The sequence below is a fragment of the Castor canadensis genome, chromosome 14 (genome assembly GCF_047511655.1).
Source record: "Castor canadensis chromosome 14, mCasCan1.hap1v2, whole genome shotgun sequence".
NCBI classification, from domain to species: Eukaryota; Metazoa; Chordata; class Mammalia; order Rodentia; family Castoridae; genus Castor; species Castor canadensis.
This window is the reverse complement of record NC_133399.1, coordinates 22,153,145-22,179,761: the sequence shown is the minus strand read 5'-3', so window position 1 is coordinate 22,179,761 and position 26,617 is coordinate 22,153,145. Positions and strand designations below refer to the sequence as shown.

Here is a 26,617-nt window from a genome sequence, read left to right as displayed (position 1 = left end):
TTTCTCCAACTAGGCATCCAGGCTCTCCCAGTCCTTGGTCAGCTCCCCTCACTCCCACCCCTGGGAGTGCTTCTGTCCTGGGGGGTCCATCCTCAGGAGGCCAGAGTCACACTGGTGGTCACTGAGCCTGGGGCTGGAGTTCAGGTGGGAGCTGTCCTAGAACCCAGATGGCTCACATGAGGGTGGCCTGATGACGACATGGTCTGACAGGCAGGGCCACCAGGAGTCATGGAGTCATGCAAGGCGGCATCCTGCCCTGCCTTGACTCTGTTAGGGCCATGTGAGGGTGAAGAGGACAACCCCAGTCCTCTCAGAAAATAAGCAGTGTGGTCAGGCGTGTGCTCTTTCTTGGCTGAACCTTGAGCTGTGTGTCACTTGTCCTTGACCCCAACCCAGTGAGCATAAGGGCTGATCCGTTCTGCTGTGCTGTGGGTCTGTGAGGGGGGGGTGGGGGTGGGGGAGTGTTATGCCGAGCTGCACAGCCACCCCATCCACAGTCGCTGACCAGACAAGGGAAAATGATGAGAATGGGGACCTCAGTCCTGCTCCTGTCCTGGGCAAGGCAGCCCAGGTCCCTTGTTCTGCTCACAGGGTGGGTAGGTAGAGACAGATAGAAGGTCGGGGGGATGACGCTGGCCCACCTTCTAGCTGTGCACTACCTCTGACTGCTCACTGTTCTTTCCATGACCCCACAGACCAGGCTGCCTCCTGCAGGAAAGTGTGCATCAGGGTGTTGGTGGCAGTGAGCTGGCCTGCTGTGCTGGGGTGAGGTGGTGTCTGTGGGGGTCTTTCTGGTATCCTGGGAAACTCATGGGTGAAGTTGGCTATGGGGTGCCCTGGAGTGCGCTCCTCCCTCCCCAGCTGCTCTGCTTCTCTTCTGACCTTATTCTTCGTTCCCCACTCCCCAGACCCACCCCCTTTCCTTCTTCCTCTTGGCTTTGGCTCCCTGGCAGAGCTGGGGAGCAATAGACAAACTCCAAAAAAATTTTTTTAAGTTTCCCAAACTTTTCCAGATGCCAAGAAGGGGCCAGAGAAACTCTGAGACTGCAGGAGCAGGGAAGGGAGGGGAAATGTTCCAAGGCTGTCCCTCCCCCACCCCCACAGTGGGGGGCAGGGTGGCTCTGGTGCCCACAGACAGACTACCCTGAAGGTCACTCCTCTACCCGATGCCCCCAGTCCACTTTCATCCTCTCTCCAGAACCCTGGCTTTTGGGGAGGTGGACGCAGAGGAGTGGGGCTCCAGTTCTGAGAACTTCTGGGGTTCAGAGGTGGGAAGCTGAGCAGCGTCTGGGCCCCAAGGGCGCCTCCCCCTGGAATCAGGGACTGAATGAACCTGCCACTGCTGGGTAGAGGTGTGGGGAACTATGGAAGAGAGAGGGGACAGGGCAGGGAGCAACCACTGCCCTTCCCCAGCCCCACCCCCAAGGGGTGCTGCCTCCACCTCCACCTCCAGTACTCCGTCCATCCACTCCCTGGACACCTTCTGAAACAAAGGCCTCTTTGTGGTCCTGGCCCACTGGCCTGCTGCCAGCCGCATTCTTTGCGTGTTTCCTGAGCGAGGATCCCGGCTCCGTGGTCAGCTCCTCCCCCACACAGCTAGGCCCAGCCGACTCTCGACTCCTGGTGGCTCTGTGCAGTCCCTTCTCCTGCCCTGCCAGGGGTCCTCCCACAGTTGCCATCTCTCCTGTTGCACATCTGCCCCTCCACCGGGTAGGAAGACCCCTGAGAAGGAGCCAGCCAAGGCGGGTGGGCAGGTGAGGGTTAGGGTGTCCCCCTGGGCTGATTTCTGTTCTTATCAGTCAACATGGGCAAATACCTGCCACCCGATGGGGCAGCTGGGCAAGTTCAGTGTCTCTAAATACCCAGCCCTGACTTCTGACTGTTCCCTGGGCTTCTGAGGGGCTGGGATTCTGGGTGGGACATCTGAGGAACGCAGATGAGCTCCAGAACCTTGGGCACAATGTTTCCCTGCAATCCCTTGGGGGGCCCTAGAGCCTACTCTTGGGGAGTCTGTGGCCGGCAGCCCAGGAAGTTCTGTCCCCAAGGGATGGATCTGGGTCCTTAGCCTGTCCTGGGGCTGGCCCTGCTCCATGTGTCCCCTCCCGGTACCCTTTTGGGTTAGACCCAGGGAGTTAGAGCCCTGAAATAAGGGGCCCAGAGGAGGGGGTGGGGCCCTAAGCAGGATGGCCAGGCTTTGGGAATAGAGCACTTTCAGTTACCAGTCACGGTGGCACATTAATGGACACACACGGTCCTAATGAAGTCCTAGATCGCTGTTCTTGGTACCCACCCCCCCCCCGTTAAAAATGTTCATAACTTGGAAAGAAAAGGAGCTTTTTTACAAGCTGGCGGCTCTAGGGAACTTTCCGTCGGTTCTTTCTGGCCTCGTGATGGGTGGGGCCCGTTTTTCCCTTCTCTTGCTCTCTTGGGCTCTCCTTATAATCCCCCTTCCTAGCCCCACCAAACAATTCCCCTTAAGGAGTCCTCCAGCCAGCTGTCACCCCAGGAAGGCTGAAAGGGGCAAAGGACCTGTCTGTGCCCTCTTGGGCCCTCTCCCCTCTCCTCCCCCAGAGGCTGGCCAGTCATAGGGCCAGGACCCTCAGATTGCTGCACTCCTAGAGTCTTTGTGTGGGGGAGGACTGGGGGGCAAACTGGGGGGCAGCCTGCATGCCCTTCCCTGAGGGTTAGCTAGCGCACTCTCCAGCAGGGTGAGGGTCCCCCAAGTCCTGAGCCTACCAGGGAGGGAGAGAGCAGAGCGGGGTGCTGAGCTCACCGCCTCGGCATCTGGCCCCCCCACTCTGGTGCGAGGGCCAGCCACACTCCCGCCAGCGCCTTGCTCCTAATAGCTTTTTAAGTCCAACCACATGTGTCTGCGGAGCGGAGCCGCCCCTCCCAGCCTCCGTGCTCCCCCTCCTTTGGCCGAGACCACCCTCCACTCACAGCAGCCTTGGGGCTGTGGGAGGGGGTCTGCCTCCTGAGAGCCCATCTGCTTGCCCCAGGCAGGCCCTGCTGAGCTAGAAGGGGAGTGTCAGTGTGGCCAGCACGCTGGTCAGCCGGCTCTAGGTCCCCCAGACCTACTCTACGGCTTGGGATCTGGGATCAGCTCTCTAAGCAGTGGGCTATCTGGGTGCCCCTAGCCAGTGGGGAGTCCTGATCTAGTCCAGCTCCCTTGGCCAGAAGCTCTCTTTTGGCACCCTGCTCCCCTGGAGTAACCCCACAACCACCCCTTTGACTCAGTACACGTGCGGTACCCTGTGCGTGTGCATGGTCTGTCGGGAGGCCTGCGGGGTGCGGTTTCACAGGACGGGAATGAGGGCTGAGAACCAACGGGCAGGCCTGGGGTCCTAATGAGAAAATTGCTTCCAGCCAGGAGCCCAGCTCTGCAGTTGAAATTGCATCCAGGCTCAGCCAACTTCGTGCTGCAGAACCCGCCCTTGCCCTTCGGAAGGAGGTGGGAGCAGTGGGCAGGGGGAGGAGCGGCTTGCACACAACCCATTTGCCCCAACACACACACCTTGGAGGAGCTCCCCTAAGGGCACCCAGGCTGGGCTGAGTTCGCACCCTATCACTGGACCCTTGGGAGGCAGAGGAGGTAGAAGGGCTGAAGGGACTCCCCTCCCCTCCCTTCCAACTCAGCCCTGCTGCAGTCACAGAGCACCCACTGAGAGCAGAGTGCAGCGAGGTGGCTGGGCTAGATAGGGTTCACCTACCTGGGGACACTTAGTCTTATTTATTTATTTATTTGTGGTACTGCGGTTTGAACCCAGGGCTTCACAGTTGCTAGGCAGACGCTCTACCACTTGAGTCATTCTGCCAGCCCTTTTTTTATGTGTGTGTTGGGTATTTTCAACATAGGGTCTTGTGAACTGTTTGCTGCCTTTGAACCTTGATCTTCCTGATCTCTGCCTCCTGAGTAGCTGGGATTATACTCATGAGCCACCAGCGGCTGGTTTAGGGACACTTAGTCTTAAGAGAAAAAGGTTATTCGGAGCACCTTGTTTCCTCCAGAAACCCAGTCTGTCTTTCTGGATGGAGTCCTACCTTCCAGGTTGCTTCATTTGGAAATCATCCTCCCTGGGGACTCAGGGTCCTGCTGCCTGAGTTCCCAGAGTACCCTGGGGAAACTCTGCACCCACACCCAGGCAGCATCTCTCAGGGGGTGAAAGGCTCAGTTTGCTTGCTCTTACTCCAGCAGAACTGGAGGCAGAATTTGGGAGTGGGGAGCAGTGCAAAATGAAAACACAGGGCCCCTTGCTCAAGAGTTAAGACTTTCAGGACAGTAGCTGTGGAAACCGAGAGTACAGGATTACAGATGTGAGCCACCGTGCCTGGCCCCTCTTGGCTTCTGAAGAAAGCTGTTCCTACCTAGCAGCCAGTTCCGTGTGCTGGTTTCCTGTGAGGGTACACTGACTCCTGCAAAAATCTCTTTTTGACCTGGGCCTTTGCCTCTATTCTGTGTCCCTGAGAGACTTTTGGTCACCCCATTCTGGGGGATTTTAGAGATAGTAGCTAGCGAGGAGGGCTGTGGACTGTGGGAGCTGAGAGAGAATGGGTCACCTCTTCAGCACTTAGAGAGTATCAGGGTTGGACTGCCCTTGTCACCCTCAGATGGGGTGACAGTGGAACCACGCCCTGAGAGGGCCAGCTGGTAGTGGGTTGGCCAGGATGTCAGGTTCCCCAGGGTGGAGCCTCCCCCAGCTGCAAATTCCCAGGCTGTTGGGGCCAGGAGGAGCAGGAGTGCTGGGAGGGAGGGAAGGAGGCAGGAGGAAGGAAACAACCCCATTGTCATCCCCCAAATTACTGGCTGGGATGGCAGGGGAGGAGGCGGAAAGCCGACATTGTTTACTTAATTAAAAGTAAACAACAATTTGCCGCTGCCAGCCTCCCATTAGCTATGTGCAGAACCCTACCAGTGAGCTGGAGCCTCAGCTTTCGCTCCCACCGAGCCACAGCCACAGCCCAGCCTTGGCTCCCCAGGGCTCCACATCCTTTCTTGGTCCTTTTCCCCTCAGGCCAAGGAAGGGGAACAAGCTTTAAAACAAAACAAAACAGTAGTGTCTCAAGAGTCCTGTGGGTCAGCACACAAGTGTCAGGACACTGTCATTTGGCAGGCCACTGTGGGGTACTGGAAGCCCCTTCTCAGTACAGTCAGGCCTGGTTGTGGCCTGTGGCATAGGCCAGAGCCCTCCTCCTCTGCCAGATGCCGCACTCCCTGGGAAAAGCAGGCTCCCTCCATCCCCTCCCTCCCCTCTGAGGCCCCAGTCCCTGCTACCTGGAGGCCTGGGCCTCTCTGCCCACCCACCTCCCCCTTTTTCCTTTTCCCTTTTAGCAGCCTATAAACATCCTTCTCCCATCTTCTTGGCTCTGCTCCCAGCAGGGGGCTGTTTGGGAATCCTGGAGGGCTGGGGAGAGAGGTGCGATCCCTCAGGCCTCTGGAGGAGCATGAGGCCTTGCCCACCTCCCTTCAGGTCCAGGCTGTGACAGGTGACTTCCGGGAACAGAAGGGCTTCACCCTAGCTCCTGCTTCTCTGGAGTCCCTCCAAGAGGGACTGTCAAATGGTAAGAGGGTTGTGGGGTGGGGTGGAGGAGTTCTGCATACCTCCAGGGGCTAAGCAGGACATCTGTCCTCAACAATTCTTTACCTCTCCTGTGGGCTCTGCCCCCAACAATATGGAGTACAGGCTTCCGTCTGGACCCTGGGCTGGCATGACCTTGGCTCAGGACAACTCAGAGTTAAGTCACCTATTGGGGAAAAATCACAGAAGTGCAGAGAACAAGCCCTTTGTATAAAGGGCCAGGCAGGGAGTGCAGCTCAGAAAAAGAGGCAGGCAGAAAGCATTTTGGAAGCAAGCATGCAGGACTGTAGCCCAGAGGTGGAGAAGAGGGACGGCATCTGTACTAAGTACCTGAGCCACCTCTTAACCTGGTGCCTTAGAGCAGCATCTCACTGGCAGTCTTAGACCCCAGTGGGGCTGAAGGTATTTTGGTTAGGGGTGCAGAATGCTACTGGCCTACAGTGCATGGACAGCCCCAGTGTCCAGAGTGGGGGGCTTGAAAACCATAGTTACCATCATTTCCCCCCAGCAACCCTGGCCCACCTGTTCCCCTTGTCTCCTCCATCTTCCTCCTTCCTGCAACAGTCACACACTGTGCACACACTTCCAGATCCCAGGATTCATGCACATCAGGATTTTCACATGCGCTCACACAGAAAAATCTGGGAAGTCTGTCCCGAGCTTAATTGAATTAAGGGCTGGTGTTTGGCAGGACATTGTGTATCTGAGCTGCAGTTTCTTGCAGCCATCCAGCAGCCTGAGCCTCCAGCTGTGGCAGCAGCAGCAGGGCAGCCGCTGCCTCTGGCTCCTCTCCCCCTGTCCTTCCTCTCCTGCTTCTTCCCCACTTCCCAGGCCAGAGGCCTGCACTGGGCTTGGGAAAGCTTAGGGACACACTCCTCTTCCTTCCTTGTCACCCCTTTGCTTTCAGCTACTGCTAGAATTCTGGGGCCTCCAGAGGAGAAGGTACCCCTGCCCCCAGCATGAGGCCAGGGGACTGTCAGGGACAGAAGGGCCCAACCCAGCCCCTCCTTCCAGGGTGTTTGCTGTCTCTAATTGGGGGTGGGAGTGGGAAGGTACTGCTATTTAAAAAGGGAATGCTTTTCTTTTTTTTCTCTCTCTCTTTTTTTTTTTTGTCAGTACTGGGGCTTGAACTCAGGGCCTCACACTTGCTAGGCAGGTGTTCTACCATTTGAGTCATTCCTGTAGGTCTTTTTTGTGTTGGGTATTTTTGAGATAGGGCCTCAGGAACTATTTGCTGGGCTGGCTTTGAACCATGATCCTTCTGATCTCTCCCTCCTGAGAAACTAGGATTACAGACGTGACCACCAGTGCCTGGCTGAGATGCACTTCTTGACCCGTGTAAACCACCACACTCTGACTAAGAGGTAGAAAAGGTTTGCTCTTAAGACTGTGAGGAACCCCATAGAAATGGCCTTTGAGCCCTAAGGTATGATGGGAGGGGGTCTGAAGACATTGAGAGTGTGGGGGGCTGGATAGGGATAGAATTGAGCCCCTGGAGGTGGGGGTGGCTCTGCCCACTCCCACTTCAGCCTCTGCCTCACTGGCTCTGGGGGTGCCTGATCGCAGTCCCTTTTACTGAAGACAGATGACCCCACTGAAGGTGACCTTTGACAGAGATCCCAAACCACCAGTCAAGGAAGTCCTTTGAGACGCACCAGAGCCTGGACCCTGGGGCCTGTATCTTGAATGAGCCAGGCCTCACCACAGCCAAAGGGCATGGTGGGCCAGCAAGCCTCCTGGGCGCTGTCTCCCAGCACAGTAAGTGCTGCTGGCTTGTGGGGCACCAGCTGTGTGTGTGGAATCTACCCCCAAGCCCACAGCCTAGGAGAAGCCCAGTCACGCTGCTAATGGCTGGCAATGCAGGCGTCCAGGGACCCATTGGAGCCCAGCCTAGCCTCACATGTGTGTCCCTTGGGACATGGGCAAGGTAGGGCTAGGGGCTGCCTCCCATAGCCTCCTTGGCCGCTTTGCTCTGGGGCTGAGTACTGGGGGTCCAAGGAAGCAGCCAGGCCCAGCCTGGCCTTGGAAGCAGCGATCTGCACTGCCCAGGGTCAGGGGGGTTGGGGGGGCGGGCCTCACCTCGGCTAACCTCCCAGCCTAACAAAGGGGCCTTTCTCCAGGCCGCCTGCCCGCCCAGGAGGGTGTGACTGCCCGCTGCCGCCGCCACTGTACAGCGCTGGTGGTGGTGGTTTTTTTTTTCTTTCCTTCCTTTTTTCCATTTCTTTCCTTGTCTCTGCTTCCTGATTTCTGACTTTTCAGTCTCCATTTTTTTCATTCCCCAGCGCCCCCGCAACCATCCGCAAGTGTAGGTAGTAGAGGGATTTTCCTTTTCAAGAGTTTATCAAGTGCAGAGGCAAGTCAGTATTACCGAATGTGAGGGCATCCCCAGCATGTTGGGAATACTTTTGAGGGTCACACGGCTGAAGACTCCCCCATATCGAGAGCAGCCCCGCTATGGGGGAGGCAGGCAGGACTGAGAGCCGCCACCGCACGGGATGGGTCTGGGCCCGCTAATCACGCCCCTCCCAACCATGCACCTGGCACCCCCCACCTCCCGCTTCTCGCCGCCCATTCCGCGGCCCCCTTCCATCCGGCCCCCGCACCGCAAGCTGTTCCTAATCAATGCGAACGGAAAGCTCGGCTCTCACATCGCATGACGGGATGTGCTTGGCAGTGGCTGCCACGGGAGCCGCTGCCTGGGGCAGCTCCTTCCCTGGTTCACAACCCGGGGTCCGGTAGCTCGGGCCTGACTGGGTCCTTCCCTCCTGATGGGCCTTGTGGATGTGCGGAGGGAACCCCGTCCGTCCCCTGGAGCTCGGGGCGGGCGGCTCAAGATTCGCTTGCTACAGCTGGTTAAGGGCAGCTAGTGTTAACTCACTGCGCCACCTAGCTACCGTGTCCGGGAGCGCAGCGCACGTTCCCTAAGTCCTGGCCGGACCCCCACCCCCCACCCCGGAAACCCCTTTGGGTTCTTCAGGGCGTTATGAATGGGGCAATTTGGCATCTGCCAGTCCAGAGGATCGTGTCATCTGTCCTTTCAGCAGAATGAGCTGTCCTCATGTATGCTTGGTACTTTACAGCGTATAAAATCATCCTGTCCCATTCTCAGTAAAAATCTCTTCCATTCTCCCTTGCTACCTGAGTAGGTCACCAGAGAGACCTACTGAGGGTCTAATAGCAGTGAGCCCGTTTAGCACCCAGTACCACCTCAGCCCCTCAAAGGGTTGTCCACTGGGCCCAGCCCTGCCCAGGCTCTCAGGATTCCAAGTTGGAAATTTGTAGTCAAAGATTCAAATGTTTTGACCTGGTATGGTCAGCTCTGGACTGTCCTGGGGCCTCCTGGGTAGACATGGGGAGAGGCAGGCCTTAGAAAGAGTACTTCCCTGCCCTTCTCAGGGAGCCTGAGGCTCCTTCCTCTGGCGAGTCCAGCCCTTGGATGTGAGGCCAGTGTGGCCAGCTCTGTGCTGGGTCCATACAGGCTCTGTAGGGGACTAGAGGTGCTGGGGCTTCCAGTCTACACACTGGACACGAGGGCTGGGCCAGGCCTACAGAGAAAATGTTCTCTCTTCAGGGGAAAAGGAACTTCTGTCCCTGGAGGCTAGAAGAGTAGCCTGGGGGAGAAGGATCTAGAAAGATCTTTTCAGAGTCTCATCCACACGAGCTGTGCTTTGTGGAAGGGATGCAGCAGTGAACAAAAACCCAGAGGCAATGCCCTCAAGGGGCTGATGGTCTAGTGGGGGCCCTGGCCTGACTGGCCTGCTGGCCAGATCACTGGGGCTCTTGTGCTATCCAGAGCTGGAGTCTCCCACTTCCGCAGCCCTGGCCCAGCCACAGGCTACCCCCACCGAAACCTCTGATGATGGGGTACATTTTTGTTTATCTCTCTTCCATGAAGCAGAGTCGATCTTCCCTCACCCAGGGTAAGTCCCCAGGTGGAGGCCCCTCTGGGATCATAGCCTGGGTGCTGGGTGCTGGCCTACAGAGGCCAGAGAAGGTAAAGCATGTGGGGAAGAGAGGCTGACCCCTTCTCTAGGATGTGAGTTGGAGTAGGTAGGTTCTGTGGCTTTCCCTTCCCAGGTCCCCAGCATTCTTGGATGGAGTCTCCCAAGGCAGTGGGGAAGTGAGGAGCAGGCTCTGCTCAGGGTGTCCTCTGTCCCAGCCCCATTTCCTAAGGTGATGTGTGGAGCTTAGGGACCTAACCTGGCCAAGACTGAGATCTGTGTGTGTGTGTGTGTGTGTGTGTGTGTATGGCGGGAGGTTGACACATCTTGTCTTCCACTGTCCTACTCTTTCAGTCAATTGTTCCTCTCTCTCCTCCTCCTCTCCCTTCCCAGGAAGTTTTAGGTGATAGAGGGTCCTTATCCCTGGGGTCTCCCAGCTCCTCAACCTGCTGTGTGGTCAGCGGATGTGTTGGGATTCAGCCCAGGCAGTTGTGCCCACGCAGCAGCTCCTGAAAACCCCTAGGAGAGCTTCACCCCTTCTGTTTTGTTTTTTTTTTCCTTAAAGGAGACCTTTCCTTTCTCCTCTTCCTTTCTCTGCCTGCCTCCTGAAACCTTAGGCCTCTCTGGTTCTTTCTGTGCAAACTTCTCTCAGCAGCTTTGCCAGCCTAGATTCCCTCCCTAGGCCCCTCTCTCTCCCGCCCCTCTACCTTTCACCTCTAGGTTTTTCTTTTTGTCTCTCTCCTGCTCCTGCTCAGGGATTTACTGCCTCCTCCCCTCCTTCCTCCAAACTCCTGAGAGTCCCAGGCAGTCTCCCAAGGGGCCTCAGAGCCTCTGCCTTCCCCTTCTCACCCCGGGCTGGCATTAGGGCCTGGAGGACTCTGTCCTGTTATGAATAATTGGACCAAGGGTAAATGTGGGGGGGATGGGGGAGGGCCATGCCCAGCCTGGGAAGGTGGGAACACTATTAATAGCTCCAGGAGCAGCTGGGGGTGGGAGTGGATGTCTGGCCAGCCTGGCCTGGCCTGGGCAGCTAAAGGGCTAGAAAGGGCAATGCTGGAAATAGAGGTGTAGGAGTGGGAAGCGGCTCTGTAGGTCCATGGCTGGAATGGGGGTCCCCCTTCCACTGGGCCACTGGCTTTTTCTGGCCTGGGGTGCATTCTCCAACAGTCAGTTTCTACCCATCAGGTTGGGCAGGGGACAGAGACTTCGAGGACTGGAGCTACTTGCCTGGACCCCACTATCATATGAGTCCTGGCCCCAGACCCTCTCAGAAACGCTGTCGCCTGCTGGTAGAGTCAGTGGACTAGTCAGTGCCGCCAGGAGAGGCACCTACCTCCTGGGGTCAGCTGCTGTGCTCCTGACGCCCTCAGCTTTCCATATCCCCTGGGCTGGGCACGGCTGGACGGTGTTGGGAACAGTATCCTTGAAATCCGGGGGACAAGTGCTGTCTTTCTCCTTCCCTTGCCCATCTCCTGGCCTTCTTTCCTGCTCCTCTTCCCTCCCCTGTTCCCAACGTGGTGACTGGCCTCAGTCCACTTATCGATGACTGATGCTCACTGCTATGGAGAGGGACACTTCTATACAAGGTGTTCATCCAGCTCTTTTTTTTTTTTGTGGTGCTGGGGTTTGAACTCAGGGCCTACACCTTGAGCCACTCCACCAGCCCTTTTTGGGGATGGGTATATTCAAGATAGGGTCTGGAGAACTATTTGCCTGGGTTGGCTTCGAACCTCGAACCTGAGCTCTGCCTCCTGCGTAGCTAGGATCACAGGCGTGAGCCACCTGCACCTGGCCGACTCTGCTTTTTTATTTACCGAGAACCTCACCACCACTCTTTGTTGGTGGTGGTGGGCGAGGTCCCTCTGCTCACCACGGTGGCTTCTAGAGCCAAAACCTACATTGTTGAACATACTTACCATGTCCCCAGGAGCTCGGGCAGCCGAGGGGGCATGGGAGCAGACAGGAGGAGCAGGATTTCAGCAAGTGGAAATGAAAATAAATAGTGATCAGGCAGAAGGACACCAATGGTCAGGGAGCCCTGCCTGAGCCCAGCCTGAGCTCCATTGTGTGTGTTTTCCTACCTGCTCCCCAACCCACGGGCTGGGTGTTAGCGCCACATCTTACAGGTGAGGAAGCAGTTTGAACATGGGCAGTGTCCCTCTAACTGAGAGGTGCGGGGCATGGTTGTGACTCGGGGAGCCCAAAAACTCCATTGCCGTCTGCTTTCTCTTTCCTTTACCTCTTTTCCACTTAAGTGTGTTCCCGCTGCCCCCGCTGTGCTGAGACAAGGCCACCACCTTGTGGGTGGTGGTGATGGTGGGTGGTGACTAAGGGCTGTAGGAGACAGACCTTCTCCTTGTCACCAACCCCATCTGGGGCCCAAGGCTTTTAGACAAAGCCGAGCATGCCACACCATGCGGGCCTCCTGGCAGCAGGGGTACCAAACCTTTAGGCCTTGCATTCTACTAACAGTCCTGCATTGGCCAGGCTGGCCCTTGCACCAGGGCCCCCAGATGGCCCTGTGGAGCACGGAGAGCATAGGTCTCCCAGATCAGTATAAAGGTGGAATGTCCCATCCATATACTGGCCCTGGTTCACCAGGTGTCTCTGGCCTAGCCTGTCAGTCTGCCTGCCCGGTGGCTTTCTTTGAGCCTCAGTCCAGAGGCAGCCTTGGGGGTAGACTGTGTGTGTGTGTCGCTGTGGGAGGAGATGGAGTCTTCCTGCCTCCTCATCCCCCTGCTGCATCCTCCTCAGCCCCTTTGAGCCCAAGCCTGGATCCATAACCAGAGGCAGGATGAGAGAGTGAGGAGGGTGATGGGGGTGACTTGCATCCCTGTTCCTCCCCCTGCCCTGGCAGCTTCAGGCTGTGCTTCCTAGCCAGGCCCCTGCTCCAAACTGTAAGAGTCTAGGGGTGAGGGGACAGCTCTGCTCAAGATGACTCCAGGATGTGTGTGTGGCGGGTGGCGGGGGGGGGGGGGGGGGCGGGGAAGCAAGAAGGTGGAAGATACTAGAAGTCCCCTGGGCCCCAGCCCAGTCCCACCTCCCTCTGTCCTCTGGGTGCCCTGTGTTCTCAAGGACTTCCTAGTCCCCAAGACTGGGAGAACCGTTCCTGACCTGCCTCCAGCCCCCATCCATCGTTGTCCCCCTCCTCAGGGTGTCTCAGGTTCTGGGGACTTGGGTTTCAGGAGGCACAATAGTCACTTTCTCCAGCTCTGATTGCTACAGGCCAGGCCTCTGACTCCCCTCGAGATTGGGTTTCTCATACCCTGGACACTCCGGAATTGAGAGGCAGGAGGGGGGCAAAGGGGGTGCAGGCTGGGGAGGCAGGAATGGGCTCCCGAATCATACCCCCACCTGCTTCTGGAACCTCAGACCTAGGAGGGCCATCTCAAAGCCAGCAGTCTCCAGGGTCCAAAGGAATCCTCGCGTGGCTTTGGATGTGCCATCTCATTCCACCCTTTCCTGACATTTGGAAGGGCTGGTGGCACCTGCAAGTATGCGTGTGTGTCTGAGGGCACAGCGAGCAAGCTCGCCTGAGCGTGTGCACATGCTTGGATACTCTCTGTGGGTAGAGCCCCTCTTCAGCCCCAAAGAATTAGTTGGGTGAAGTCCAGGGGGGCAGCTGGCCAGGAAGCCGCACGTGGCCCCTTTTACAGAGCGAGTTTGTTTCGCGTGGGAGCCGAGCGGAGTTGGCTGCAGCACGCAGGAATCCCTCCCTCACCTAGTGGGCGCCAGAAATACATCCCCTTCTGTGGCTGGAAATGCGATATTAGAACATGCTCCTGGGTTCCTGGCCGGGGAGCCGCCCTCCAGAGGCCCGCTCCAAAGGCAGAGTCCTGTCAGAAACCCGCACAGGCACACACACGTGCAAGCTGAGAGGAAGCAGGCTGGAGGGAGGTGGAGTGAGAGAGGACAGAGGGAGGGCCCAGGCTGGGAGTCCAGGGGGAAAGACAAGGAGCCTAGCAAAGGAAGTGGCTGGGGGATTGGGCTGAGATGATGCAGCCTGCATGGGCGGTGGGCGGTGGGGGGGAAGAGGGCAGCATTAAAGGAGTTTCATCACTGTCCAGGGATACAGAGGAGCCTGAAGAAGGGAGGTGCTCACTCTAGCCACCATCAGCTGAGCGTTGCCTGAAACCTGTGGTCCACAGCCATTGTTACAGGAAAGTGACTCATGTCGCACAGGTAGCTGGGGAGCAGCTCCTTTCTGAAGCTCGTTCTGAGGTACTCCCTCCATCCCAGGCCCAGACAGTCCAGATTTATCCTCTGCCCTTCACAGCCCTCCCTTCCTGGAGCCTGCAGATTAGTTGGAGCTACTGGAAGGGAAGGCCTGGGCCTTACCATGGATTACAGGAGCAGCCTGGGTCCCTCGGGAAGGACAGTTAGCCGAGCTGTGTGCTTGCTTGTGTGACATGAGCCAAACTGACCCCCACCTCCAACAGCATTGAAAATGATCTGTGGACTCGGAGATGCTTTTCCTCCCCCAGCCTGGCCCCAGGGACGGGGCCCAAGATGCTCACCCATTCAGGGTGTCCGTCTGATACTGAGGCTGCATCTGATGGGCCTACTGGGCAGCAGCTCGGGGCATGGGAGGAGATCTCAGGACTCGGGAACACTGAGTTGTGTTGGGCCCAGGGAGGTGACAGTGACCCATCTATCCTATTTCCTTTCTCTGAAGGAAATGGTAGAAGCCCTAGGCTCTGCACAGAGTGGGGACAGGGAATGTGTGTGGGGTGTCAGGATTTCTTTCCCTGCCTAGATCAGGGTGGCCCTGAACTGGAAGGGTGTACAGTTGGGGACCCCACAGCTCTGGCAGCCAGGCAGAAAAGGAGGCCAAAGCAGGAAAAGCTGCCAGGGAAATGGCTGCAGCAGACTGGAGAACCAGAGAGAAAGCCTCCGGGTGTGAGCTGGGCAGGAGAGGATAAGACATGGAACAGCACCTGCCTGCCTTGTGCCAGCCAGCACCATCCCTACCCCTCCACTGTCCCACAGGCCACCAGCTGGCCTATTGTCCCCAGTGAGAAAGCAGACGCTGGAGGGGGGCTCTGTTGTGGGCAGGGGCTCACTCATGCACACCAACCCGCCGCCGACAGGGGCTGCCAGGGGAGAGCCACCCTGGGCTGGGGCGAGGAGGGAGCAGGGGGCAGCAGAGACACGGAGCGTGGAGAAGGAGCCCAGGCAGGACCAGAGGCAGAGGCCGCCCTCCACCTTCAGAGCGGAGAACGAAGCCCCCAGCACGGCAGGGCCCCTCCTGTGCTGTTGGCAGTGGGCAGTGTGTGGGGCCTGTGAACAGGAGATAAAGAGTTCAGGCAGAGTGTTTTTTCTCACTAACTGTGGATTTGTGTGTTTGCTCAGCTGGTGGCTCTGATAAGCCCCATTCTGCCAGATAAAAGCCAGCAGCCACGAGGAGGCGTCTGGGGAGGGGTGTCATGCAAGGGCCTTCCTTCTCTGTCCCTCTGTCCCAAATCCTGGGTTCTCCCCTCCCTCAGGGAGTCCAGACAGGGAAAGGGTCCAGGCTTGGGATGCCCACAGCGTGCTAGCAAAGGACATAGCCCCTGGTACCTGGGGTCCATGGCAGGCCAAACCCGGGGCAGGGCTCCCAGAAAGCCCACTTCTGCCTTGCCACGGGTAGCCTGTATCTGGGCCTCCCTAGAGCCTGACCCCTGCAGCCCAGTGGCCTGTCTGGGATCCTGCCAGCCCCTTCTCCCATCTGACTAGGATGCATCTCTGAGCTGACAGGGTATTAACATCCCTCACTGTCCCCAGGCCCCCATGGCCCTGTCGGGCAGGGGACCACTCTTGCTGGACTGAACACAGCCCATGAGGGCTTTGGCTGCCTTGAATGGAGCCCCAGACCCCTGGCCTGGACACCCTGTCCCTTCCATGGCACAGGCCATCAGATCCCTGTACCCTGGCCGTAGCTGCTCAAGATCGCAGGGTTGGCTCCTTTGCCTCTGAGCAGGTCCAGACTTCCAGTGTCTCTGCCTTTTGTCCTCGAGCTGAGCTGAGCACATCGGGGGGACGGCGGTGGTGGCATTGTGGGGCTGCTGGCTGAGGCCGCCTGCGTAAGATGGCTGCCAAGGTCTAAGATGGCTGCCAGCAGCGTCCAGAGCTGCCCTTGAGGCGCGTGGCAGTGGCCTTGCCCGCTGTCCTTGCTGCTGCCTGCTCCTTTACATGGAGCTAATAGTAGGAAAAGCACTACCCCGTCAGGCAGTGTCCTGGTTTAGAAGGATTTCCTGTCTGTCGCGCTCTCCTGGAGCCCCATTTGTCTCTGCCTCAGTCGCTGGCTGGCGCACCTCCATCTCTTTGTCGGGTTCGCTCCTCTTTTTGTCCCTTGGCTGGGTGCGCGCGTGTGCACCCACATACACGAGCACATGCACACAGTTCTCCCTCTGGCCTCTTGAAGTGGGCCAGAACATTCCTGTAGGGTGGATTCTGTGCCCCGACTCCACTGACCCAGGCTTGCAGGACTGGGGGGCTGGGACCTCTGGGCAACAGAGCCTGAGCTGTGTGCAAGCTGGGCTCTGCTCACTAGTCCCATTCTAGCTGTGAATTGAGAGCCTCAGGGCCTGGGTCCAAGGAAGCCTTGGAGTAGGCCACCTACCACCTAGTCCTCTCTGCTCCCACCTGGATGGGCCAGGCTATGAAACAGACCCAGAGAGCCAGGAGTGGGCCAAGGCGAGAGAGTGACAAGAAAACTCATGGCCAGGTGATGCTTGGGCACAGAGAAGTGGCCCTGCCAGGGGGCATGCAGGAGGTCCTGTGGCTCCCAGGAGAATGTGCCACCAACAAAGAGATGGCCCACTGTGGGATCTGCTCTTACAGTCCCCATGTGAAAAGGGAAGTACAGAAGGGTACACCCCAAATTGGGGGAAAGAGCTCTGTTTTATTGACTCATTACAACAAGATGTATTATTATTATTATTGTTTGGAATTTTTTTTTTTCAAATGAAAAAAGGTAGAGGATGGGAAGAGCAGGGCCCCAAACCGTGGCCCTTTTCCACCTGTCACACGGAGGCAGCCAGCCAGCCAGGAGCTTGGCCAATGCTCTCAGCCCCATGACTCCGGGACAGGAGCTGCCTCCAGCCCAGCACCCAGCTCTTTCTTCTCTCCTGAGGGCCCAGCAGGCTGGACGTGGGATTGTGGGCAAGACCCAAGAGTTAGGGCCACTCTGAAGAGCCTGGCAAAGCCCTAGGCAGCTCCAGGGCACAGTTAAGATGCCACCCCCATGGCCTCCAAAGCCACTGATTCTTCCCCAAGTGCCTGCCTTCCTCCTGCCCCACAACCTGCCCTGGCACCCCCACCCTCTTGCCAGCTGTCATGCCCGGGCAGGCATGCTGGAGGTCCCTGTCGTGCCCCTGGCACACAAAGCTTTGAGGACCTGGGGGCGGGGGTGGGGGGCTTTCCCAAGCTCAGAAAAATATTCACACACACACTGCACCCTGCCCCCAGCCCTCTGTGAGCTCCTACCGCACAATGGGCCCTTGTCTTGGGGCTCCCTCTGAGCAGCTGTGGCACTGGGGCATGAGACAGCCCAGACAGGCTGGCACAGAGCAGGCGGCAGCAGGACACACCTCCCCCTCTGGGTTGCCAGGCACTGCCTGTGAGCATAAAGGTGAGGCGGGGGAGGCGTAGACCTAGGGAATGGCTTTAATTAATGACGTTAGGGACAGGGACACTCCCCTAGGAACTTGGGCCCAGTGGGGGAGGGGGCCCCTTGGGTTTACCCCAGCTGTGGACATTGCCTGTCATTGGCTTCTCTCTTGAGCACCCTTCCTGGCTTCTGACTTTTGGCCAGTACTCTTCACCCATGGGTGACTTTGTCCCTTAGGGCACATTGGGCAGTCTGGAGACAGTTTGGGTCATCACAACTGGAGTGCTGCTGGCACCTAGTGGGCGGAGGCCAGGGATGTTATTGAACACCCTGCAGTACACGGGACTCCCTGCACCCCCTCCGCGCCATCTGTGTGTACCCTTCCTCCCTCCCCTCCACTGGGCTGGCCCCAGGGGCTGGGTGAGGGTCTGCTGCACAGGGTAGGCCACTGTCCACACAAAGCCGGAGGGTTCCCCTTGTCCAGTGGCTGTGCAAAGGTTTGCTCCTGACCTAGCCTCCCTTTTGTGTCTCCTGCAGAATCCGGACAATCAGATAGTTCAAACCAGCAAGGAGATGCGGACATCAAACCACTGCCCAACGGTCAGTGTCCCCTTCCCACCTCCCCAACCCAGGTCCCGGTTGCTCTCCCTGGCACTGAGCTGCCATCTGAGGAGAGGGGGTCGCTGGGCACCTGCCCCCTCTTCAGAGGAACTTGGAAGCCGACAGAGCTCAGGAGAGGGGAGGGAGGCACTGTGGGGAAGAGCTTTGCAGAAGCAGGCAGGTGGCACCTCCCAGCCTTGCCTCCACTCACCCTCACCAGCACTTTTCCCTTCTTCAGGGCACTTAAGTTTCCAGGACTGTTTTGTGACTTCCGGGGTCTGGAACGTGACGGAGCTGGTGAGAGTATCACAGAGTAAGTGAGTCCCTCCATCTGTGCCAGGGACCCGGGTTGGGGTGAGGAGGTGAGACTGTTCTGCCCCAGTGCCCGAGTTGGATTGGGTGGAACTGTCCAGAGAGTCCCATCTCTAAGTCTCCAGCCCCTGCTACTTTGGAGCGAAAGAATTGCACCGTTGGCCCTTCCTTCATCACCAGCCCTAGCCAGGAGGATGTTTCGTCAACAGTGCAGTGGCCACTGTCCCTGTCCTGTGGCCCCACAGCGAGCTCTCCCCAGCTTTCCGGGAAGCTGTGCATGGCAACCAAACAGCCCCATGGGCCTGCACTGGCACTTCCCCAGCCTCACCACCCTCTCATTCTTCCCAGCTCCTGTTGCGACAGCATCAGGGCCCAACTTCTCACTGGCAGACCTGGAGAGTCCCAGCTACTACAATATAAACCAGGTGACCCTGGGGCGGCGGTCCATCACCTCCCCTCCTTCCACCAGGTGAGCCCAGTGCAGTTGCTTTCTTGCCCCTACCGCCTCAGTCCCCTCCTCCCCCTGTCACTGGGACAGCTGTCCCACCCAGGTCTGGGAACATTAGGATGTCACCCTTGTTGATGGGACTGGCTCTCACATGGCTTGGGTCCATTGTGCTCAGCCACTCACTAAACTTCCTGCTTCATGCTGTCATGAAGTCTGTGGCCCTGGAGACACAAACCCGTACAAGGCATGGCTCTGCCTGGAAGTGGGGATCTGAGAAGGCCTCTCGTGGGGAGGTGACTCACAGGGGGCTGGTGTGAGGCACCATACTATACCAGGATACCATTTGTGACCAGGATAGTCACAAATGGACAGGCTGGTGGAGAGGCTTAGAGAGCAGAAGTAGGCTTGTGGACTTCATCATGACCGTGGAATCCACTGAAGGTTCTTTCTGGGTGTTTTTTTTTTTTGGAGAAGAGGGGAGGAACTAGGGCTTGAACTCAGGGCCTCATTCTTGCTAGGCAGGTGCTCTACCACTTGAGCCACTTCACCAGCCCTTTTTTGTGAAGGGTTTTTCGAGATAGGGTCTCCTGAACTATTTGCCTGGGCTTGCTTCAAACCCCAATCCTCCTGATCTCCGCCTCCTGAGTAGCTGGGATTATAGGCGTGAGTCACAGGTGCCCAGCTTCTTTTTGGATTTTTGATACTGTGTTTGAACTCAAGGCCTTCCACCTGCTGGCACTTTACTTGAGCCACTCATTATCTGTTTATCAAACAGGGCCTCAATTTTTTCCTGTGGCCAGCCTGGGACTTCCATCCTCCTACTTATGTCTCCCATGTAGCTGGGATGACAGGCACGTGCCACCTTGCCTGGCTTTACTTGTTGTTGCCAGGCTGACCTCGAACCTCAGTCTCTCCAGTCTCTGCCTCCTGAGTTGCTGGGATTACAGGCTGGAGTCATCGTGCCTGGCCCTCACCGATGGCTCCCAGCAGGGCATACTGGGAATGTGTGTTCCAGAACGCTCCCTCAGCAGCCGCCTATGGGTGGAGCTGACAGCAGTGAGGAGGCTGTCCTGCCAGGGAGTCTTGGTTGGGGGGAAGAGGGGTTTAGAGATGCCCTGTGTGGAAATAGCTGGGTTATGGTGAGTCTTGCAGGAGAGGATTGAGTCCCGTTCTTTGTTAATACTGGGACATTTTTGCTCACTATGAGCTTTTTGGTATTCATTTTGATTTTTTAAAATGTTGCATTGACACATTTATTTATTTATTTATTTATTTGTTTGTTTATTTATTTATTTTTGCAGTACTGGAGTTTGAACTCAGGGTCTTCACCTTGAGCCACTCCACCAGCCCTTTTTTGTGAAGGGTTTTTTTAAGATAGGGTCTTGTGAACCTTTTGCCCAGGCTGGCTTTGAACCTTGATCCTCCTCATCTCTGCCTCCTGAGTAGCTGGGATTCCAGGCGAGAGCCACCAGTGTCCAGCTTGCCCACTTCTTTGAGCAGCCTCAGTGGCCGGTGAGGGGTTTGAGGAGGAGCAGGTTTGGAGCTGCCTCACTCTAGAGAGTAGGGAGCTAGAGGGCAGGTCTCAGAGCTGGGTGTCCTGTGAGTGAGAGCCCAGGAGTACCTGTGTGGGCAGCACCCACTCTGCAGAGAGGGCCATCAGTGTGCCGCTCCTTGGCCTGAGTACTAGGAGACTCCCTGGAGCCTCGCCCACCTGACTCTCTCCTCCTTCCCCAGCACCACCAAGCGCCCCAAGTCCATCGATGACAGTGAGATGGAGAGCCCTGTTGACGACGTATTCTATCCTGGGACAGGCCGCTCCCCTGCAGCCGGCAGCAGCCAGTCCAGTGGGTGGCCCAACGACGTGGATGCAGGTATGGACATGGCAGCGGGCCAAGGGCAGCCCAAGCTTCCTATCAGCTCCCCCACTCTCAGTTGGCACTGCCATCTCTCCATCCTGGCCTGAGGAGGGCAGGTTAGGCTGAAGGAGTGGAGTAGGGCAAAGAGCCAGGCCTCTTAGGAGTTGGCCACAGGCCCCTGGGCAGGGGGGTACAGAGAGGCCACCAGGTCTCTGGTGCCCTGCAGTGGGGGGCCATGCCTCTACTTCACAGCCTCCTGAGTGTCTTTCTCTTGGTTTTTCTCTGGAGAGCTTTGCCAGCCCTGTGGTCCTCCTGATTTAAAGCAGTTTTCCCACTGCTTTATCAAATACCTCAGTGGCATTTGAGGCCTCATGGTTGTCTGGGGTGGGGCTGCCCTGTGTGATGGAGATGCCAAGCAGCATCTTTGGTCCACAGGGGCCAGTGGCAAACTTCCACCCCAGGCTCTGTGATTGTTGTTGAGACAGGGTTGGCTGTGGAGCCCAGGTTGGCCTCAAAGTCAAGATCCTCCTGCCTCAGCTTCCCAAGTGCTGGGATTATAGGCTTGTACCACCACACCCAGCCACCCTGTTTTGATGACCAAAAATGTCTGCAGACATTGCCAAACACACTCCAGGGGTGACAGAATTGTCCTGGCCTGAGAACTGCTGCCTTTTACATAGAGCCCAGAGCAGTGGAAGAATGAGCAGAGGGGGTTTTAGTTTTTGTTTTTTGGCTGTACTGGGATTTGAATTCAGGACATCGAGCTTGTTAGGCAGGAACTTTACCACTTGAGCCATGCCTCCAGCCAGAGCTGTTTTTAGAACAGGCAGGGAAGACGGCAAAGGACAGAGGTTGTGAAGAGCCCAAAAGAAGCCAGCTGAGATCTTTCCTGTCCCCCTGAGCAGCCCCTTCCTGTCGAGTGCTGACCACTTTACTTCCAGTGCTGACCATGGTTGTGGACAGCCTGTGTGCGGACACGTGTGTGTGAGGAGGCCTGACAGACCAGAGAGGCATGGGATTTGCAGACCTGCTCATGCATGGTGTGCACAGGCAGTTCTACTCTGCATAGACTGGGGGCTGGGGACGGAGCTTCGTTCTGACTCAGCGTCTGACCCAATAGCCCTTTGTATGGCAGAGGCTGGGGCTGGGGGAACAGCACAGGCTCTGTCTGCAGCTCTCAGTCACTGGATGGAAGAGGGGAGGGCTTGTTTCCAGGCCTTGGGCTGAGGGAGTGGGCTTGAGACCTTTTGGACTGCCAGCAAAGACTGGGTGCCCCTTCAGGGGTTTCCTTGTGGCAGGCAGGGACTGGGCCAGTGCAGGCATGTGTGTTTTTGGGGGAGTCTCTGGAGGCCCACAGAGAGGGAGGTGAGAACACTGGAGACTCAGGCCTGGTCCTTCTAGGCCTCAGCCAGGTGACTCCATCTGAAGGGACTGCTGCTGAGGTGCTCTGAGAGCCTGCCCACTGCAGGGGGCAGTACCAGGCCTGGGAGAGGTACCAGGCCCCCTCCACGCAGGCCTGGTTCTCAGCTCCCAGCTTTTGCTGTCTTCTTGTTGTCTGTTCTCCTGCCTGCCATTTCTGCTTCTCCCAGCAGTCCTGCCTGCACAGCACCCCACCATCCTCCTGCAGCACCCTAGCTTCCTCACCCCTCCTTGTCATCGTTTCCCTGGGCTGCGACAAATCACCAATTAAGCCGCCCAGCTGCAGGACTGGGAACAGCTGGGGAGGCGCTGTGCAGCAGCGAGGACAGCTGTGCACAGCTGGTGGGGCGCTCCCCCCTCCCCACTGTGCCAGCTATCAGGTGGCACACAGCTGCTGCCAGATAACACCTCTGCTGGCGGCCAGGAGCTTGCTTCTCCGCCTCCTCCCTCTGCTGAAGAGGCTTTGGTTTCTCTGTTCTACAGCCCCTGCCCCCATCCCAACTGACAAGATTTGTCCCTCAAAGAAGGCAGCTCAGGCCTGCATCCATTCCCTCTTCCCCTCCCAGCCTGGGCCAAGCTTGAACCTCACCCCAGGACAGGGGATGAGTTCCCCAGGAGAATCTGCTCACAGGACTCTGCTTGTCAGACTGTCCTTCAGACACAGACACTGGGCAGAGGTACCTTTGGTCGGTAGCATCAGGCTGCTGGAGGCAGAGCTCAAATGGGGTCTCTGTGCCCCTGTCTCCTTCCCAGGTACCAGGAGTGGAGCAGAGTCCCAGTTTCTGAGGGAGCCTAACAGTCCCACTGCTTAAGCTGTGTCCTCAGGGCCCTTGAGGCTTGCTGGCCCTTGTCCCTACCCTGCTATTGGATGTCATGTCTCGCTGAGGGCCCTTGACTTCTTCCCACCTAGGACCCAGGGCACTCCACCACAGATGCCAGCTTGTCCTTCCCAGGCTTGTCCCTCTGGCCCTTTCATTGCCCCCCTCCTTATTCCTGGCTCTCCACTTGGCTCCTTGAGGTTCCTCCTATACCCCGTCCTCCATTCCAGCCCTGCCTCCCCTTTTAATTCCCTTATCTGTTTGTCAGGGGGCAGGCCACCCCACATTACCTGCGGGTCTTGGTTTCCTCTGGCCAGAAGCGCCTGTCACCAGCCTGCATGGGCCTTGGGGCCTCTGGAGGAGTGGGACAGGCAAAGAGAGCAGGAGAGCACCTGGTAGAGAAGAGGGGTGATGGGGGTACCAAGAAGAGAAGGAGTGAGCTGCTGGCTTCCTGTCCCTGCTCCTACCCTAGCCCTGCTAAACCTGCCCGTGTTGCTGCTTCCTCCCCCCAGGCCCGGCTTCTCTAAAGAAGTCAGGAAAGCTGGACTTCTGCAGTGCCCTCTCCTCTCAGGGCAGCTCCCCACGCATGGCTTTCACCCACCACCCGCTGCCTGTGCTTGCTGGAGTCAGACCAGGTGAGAAACAGGGGCCCGCCAGGGAAGGGGTGAGACGGGAGGCGGCAGAGTTCCAGAGGCAGCTGGCCAGGTGCAGGGGCCAGGACTGATTCTTGAATGGCCCAGAGGGTGCTGCAGCAGGTGGCAGGGGACAACCCCTGCCCAGTAGCACCTCTATATGCAGGCCTGCTCACCTGGCTTCTGAGCAAGCGTGCCCCCAATGCCGTCACCCCCGTGTGCAGTCCTGCGTGGGGTGTGTGCATGCAAGCTCACTAGAGCCTCCAGCCAATGCAGTCGGTCACTCAGGCTTTCAACCCGCCAGGCTTCTCCCCTACCTTCCTTTGCTCCCCATAGGCCTAGCTGAGCCAGGAGCTGCTCTCCCAACAGGAGCTGGGGTTGCTGTGGGGGGGAAAGGGTGTTGCTCAGGAACCCAGGCTCCTGCCATGTGTGCTGGGGAAACACTTGCTTTCTCTGATACTAGGGAAAAGGTGACTTCTGGCTTGCTCTCCAGGGAAGGGAGCTGGCCTGCCTGCTTGAGGGCACATCTCCCACTTCAGTCTCCCCAGCCAGAAGATGCTTATGACAACACCTGGATCTTCTTGAGCAGGAGGCTGGGGGAGCTGCTGTTCCCTCACTTCTGCTGGCCTCCCTCAGCACCCATCTGGCGGCAGAGGCCTAGCCTTTGTGTGGATGCAGCCCTGGGTCTGCCTGATGCCTCTTGAGCAGGCTTCTCTTCCATGGGACACAGAACAGGGAGATTTACCTCCTGGCTTCCTCCTTGGGGCCTCCTGGCCTCAAGCCCAGAGGCAGCGGGGCTCTAGGGCAGGGCGTGGTGGCCACAAGGTGGGGGCGGGGAGCACAGACCCTGTGCAGGCAGCAGGAGGGCTGTAGCCCCCCGCCCTCCGCCGCCTCACTCCTCCGTTTTTATGAACTCCAGAGAGAAGCCAAGTTTCCTCAGCCCCCTAATGAAACCAAGAGCAAAAGCAAGTTGATTAGAAACAGACAGGAGGGGGAGGACTCTGGGAGAGCTGAGGCCTGCGCTGGGGTAGGCATGGTGTGTGTGAGAGCACATATGCATGCGATGATGTGCACATGAAGGTGGCTCACACTGGGGGATTCAAATGCTGTTCCAGGTGCCCATCCTACCAGGCTCGGCTATGTCTTTATCCAGAGCCCGGGTGCCATCTGTCTCCTGTCACGTCCCTCACCCAGCCTCCCACCCCAGGCCTGGGCCAGGGCACAGTGAGTGAAACTGGCTTTGAGTAGAAAATTGTCAGGAGAGGCCAAAAACTCAGTCATCAAAATAAGTAATATTGCTGGCGGAGTGGCTCAAGTGGCAGAGTGCCTGCTTCTAGCAAGCATGGGGCCCTGAGTTCAAACCCAAGTACTGTTAACACACACCCCCAAAAAAACTTCCCAGGTAATGCTGATGATTGGCAGATAGAATATAAGTAATATTGTAATACACTACTTTTTAAAAATCAAAACTGTTGCAAAAAAATCATATGACAAGGCCAGGCAAAATGGTGCATGCCTACAATCCCAGCATTTGGGACACTGAGGCAGGATTGAGAATTTGAGGCCAGCCTGAGCTACATACCAAGATCCTATCTCAAAAATAAAAACAAAACACACACACACACACACACACACACACACACCACCACCAACAAAAAATATATGCTAAGCAAACAATATTTTAAACAAACTCACACCCGTCCTTGCAGGACACTCCCTTATCTGCCTCGTCCCAATCCTCACCCTGGCTCCAGTTAAAGTTTATTTATGGAAACAAGTGGCTGACCCTCAGGCCCCAGTCTGCTGGTTTGATTATTACCTATTTTAGATTCATTCAGATTCATTCCTCTCAACGTCTGAGGTTTTTGTGCCCCAGACCAGTGCCTTGCCTGCCTCTCCCGGCCCTGGCCCCATCCTCCCTCCTCCTTCCCCACACGTCTGCCATCTTAGCCCTGACCTTTTCCCTCTCTGCCCTCCTGCATGCAGGGAGCCCCCGGGCCACGGCATCTGCGCTGCACTTCCCCTCTACGTCCATCATCCAGCAGTCGAGCCCATACTTCACGCACCCGACCATCCGCTACCACCACCACCATGGGCAGGACTCGCTGAAGGAGTTTGTGCAGTTTGTGTGCTCAGACGGCTCAGGCCAGGCCACCGGACAGGTGAGTCCAGGGGGCCCAAGAGCCCTGCTGTAGCCTCGTCTCTGCATTCTGTCTGTCTCAGTACTCACAGGGACAGGGGCCGAAAGCCAGGAGCCCACCTGGTGCTGGAGCAGCAGGAAGCCAGTCATACACAAGCTGAACTTCTGGGCCCAGGGGCAAGGATCTAAGCTGTATGCCTGGGCCTGGAGAGGTGGGGGGGCAGTGGCTGAGTCCCCTGCTCAGGCTCCTTGTCCTCCTAGCAGGAGTGAGTTTGTGATCTGTCCTAACACCCCTCAGAAGCCCCAGGGGCACAAGGATTTGGCAGACTCTAGATCAGAGTTGCCCATCTTGGCACTGTTGACGTTTGGGGCTGTTTATTCTCTGTGATGTGAGGCCATCCTGGACACTGCGGTGTTTTGTGGCACCCCTGCCTCCACCTGCGAGATGGCAGGAGCACCTTCCTATCTAGTTGCAGTCATCAGAATCACCACCGGCAATGATTGGGGCAGGGAGGGGTCAGCAGGTAAGAAGCGCTGGGGAGAGAAAGACCCAGTCTAGAACTGACACGGACAGTCCTGTGGCAGCACTCTTAAGGTAGGGTCCCCAGACCATCTGGTTCTAGAGCAAAGCCCTCCTGCTACTCGGCTCGGAAGGACAGAAGGACTCCCCACCAAACCCTTCTCCATCACTGAGCCCAGGGCTAGGTCACTAGCCAAGCAAACTTGGGGGCCACTCAACAAAGGGATTTTTCCTGAAGGTGATAATCCCAGAAGACTCTTAACATGGGACACATTCAGTCCCTGGGGGGCCACTCCAGGTTGGGACATGGTGGGCTCTCAAGTGTGCTGGGCTGAGAGAAACTCCAGCTGTCCTCAGCCAGCCATGGCCTTGGAAGCCTGCTATAAGTCAGGGAGGATGCCCAAAGTGTCGGGAAAGGTGCGTTCGGGCAGCCCACACCAGAGGCGGCCCAGGCAGGAGCAACCAGCTGCCTTCTGATGCTCAGCCAGGCTGCCTGCCTCATCGCGCTCTGCACAGTGGGCATTCTGCTAGGGCTGCAGTATGACTGGGGGCAGGGCCGTGGCAAGGCCTCCTGGTTCTCTGTCCATCATAGGAAGCCAGTCCTCTTCCCTCCCTCCTGCTCTCCCTCCTTCCTCTGTCCTGCCTCCTTTCCCCTTCCGCCCCATGAGGCTTTCTCTTGTTTGACTCTGCCTCTCCTCTGCACACTGTGTGCCTTGCTCGCCTGTCTGGACAAGCTCTGTCCACCCTTAGGGGCATGGAGGGGT

At 57.5% G+C, this 26,617-nt stretch overlaps 1 protein-coding gene across 8 annotated transcripts in view; it reads left to right on the top strand.

The window, feature by feature from the left end:
- The window catches only part of Nfix (nuclear factor I X), a 95,738-nt gene that overhangs the window by 55,406 nt on the left and 13,715 nt on the right, over window positions 1-26,617 (top strand). For 6 of the 8 annotated variants that reach the window (XM_020155957.2, XM_020155960.2, XM_074053981.1 and 3 more), the window contains 6 exons: window positions 17,646-17,708; window positions 17,947-18,021; window positions 18,369-18,489; window positions 20,203-20,339; window positions 23,074-23,196; window positions 25,180-25,355. In XM_020155957.2, the coding sequence (XP_020011546.1) occupies window positions 17,646-17,708; window positions 17,947-18,021; window positions 18,369-18,489; window positions 20,203-20,339; window positions 23,074-23,196; window positions 25,180-25,355 (695 nt within the window). The remainder of the gene's footprint in view (window positions 1-17,645; window positions 17,709-17,946; window positions 18,022-18,368; window positions 18,490-20,202; window positions 20,340-23,073; window positions 23,197-25,179; window positions 25,356-26,617) is intronic. The other 2 variants (XM_020155958.2, XM_074053984.1) reach the window with 1 other exon arrangement.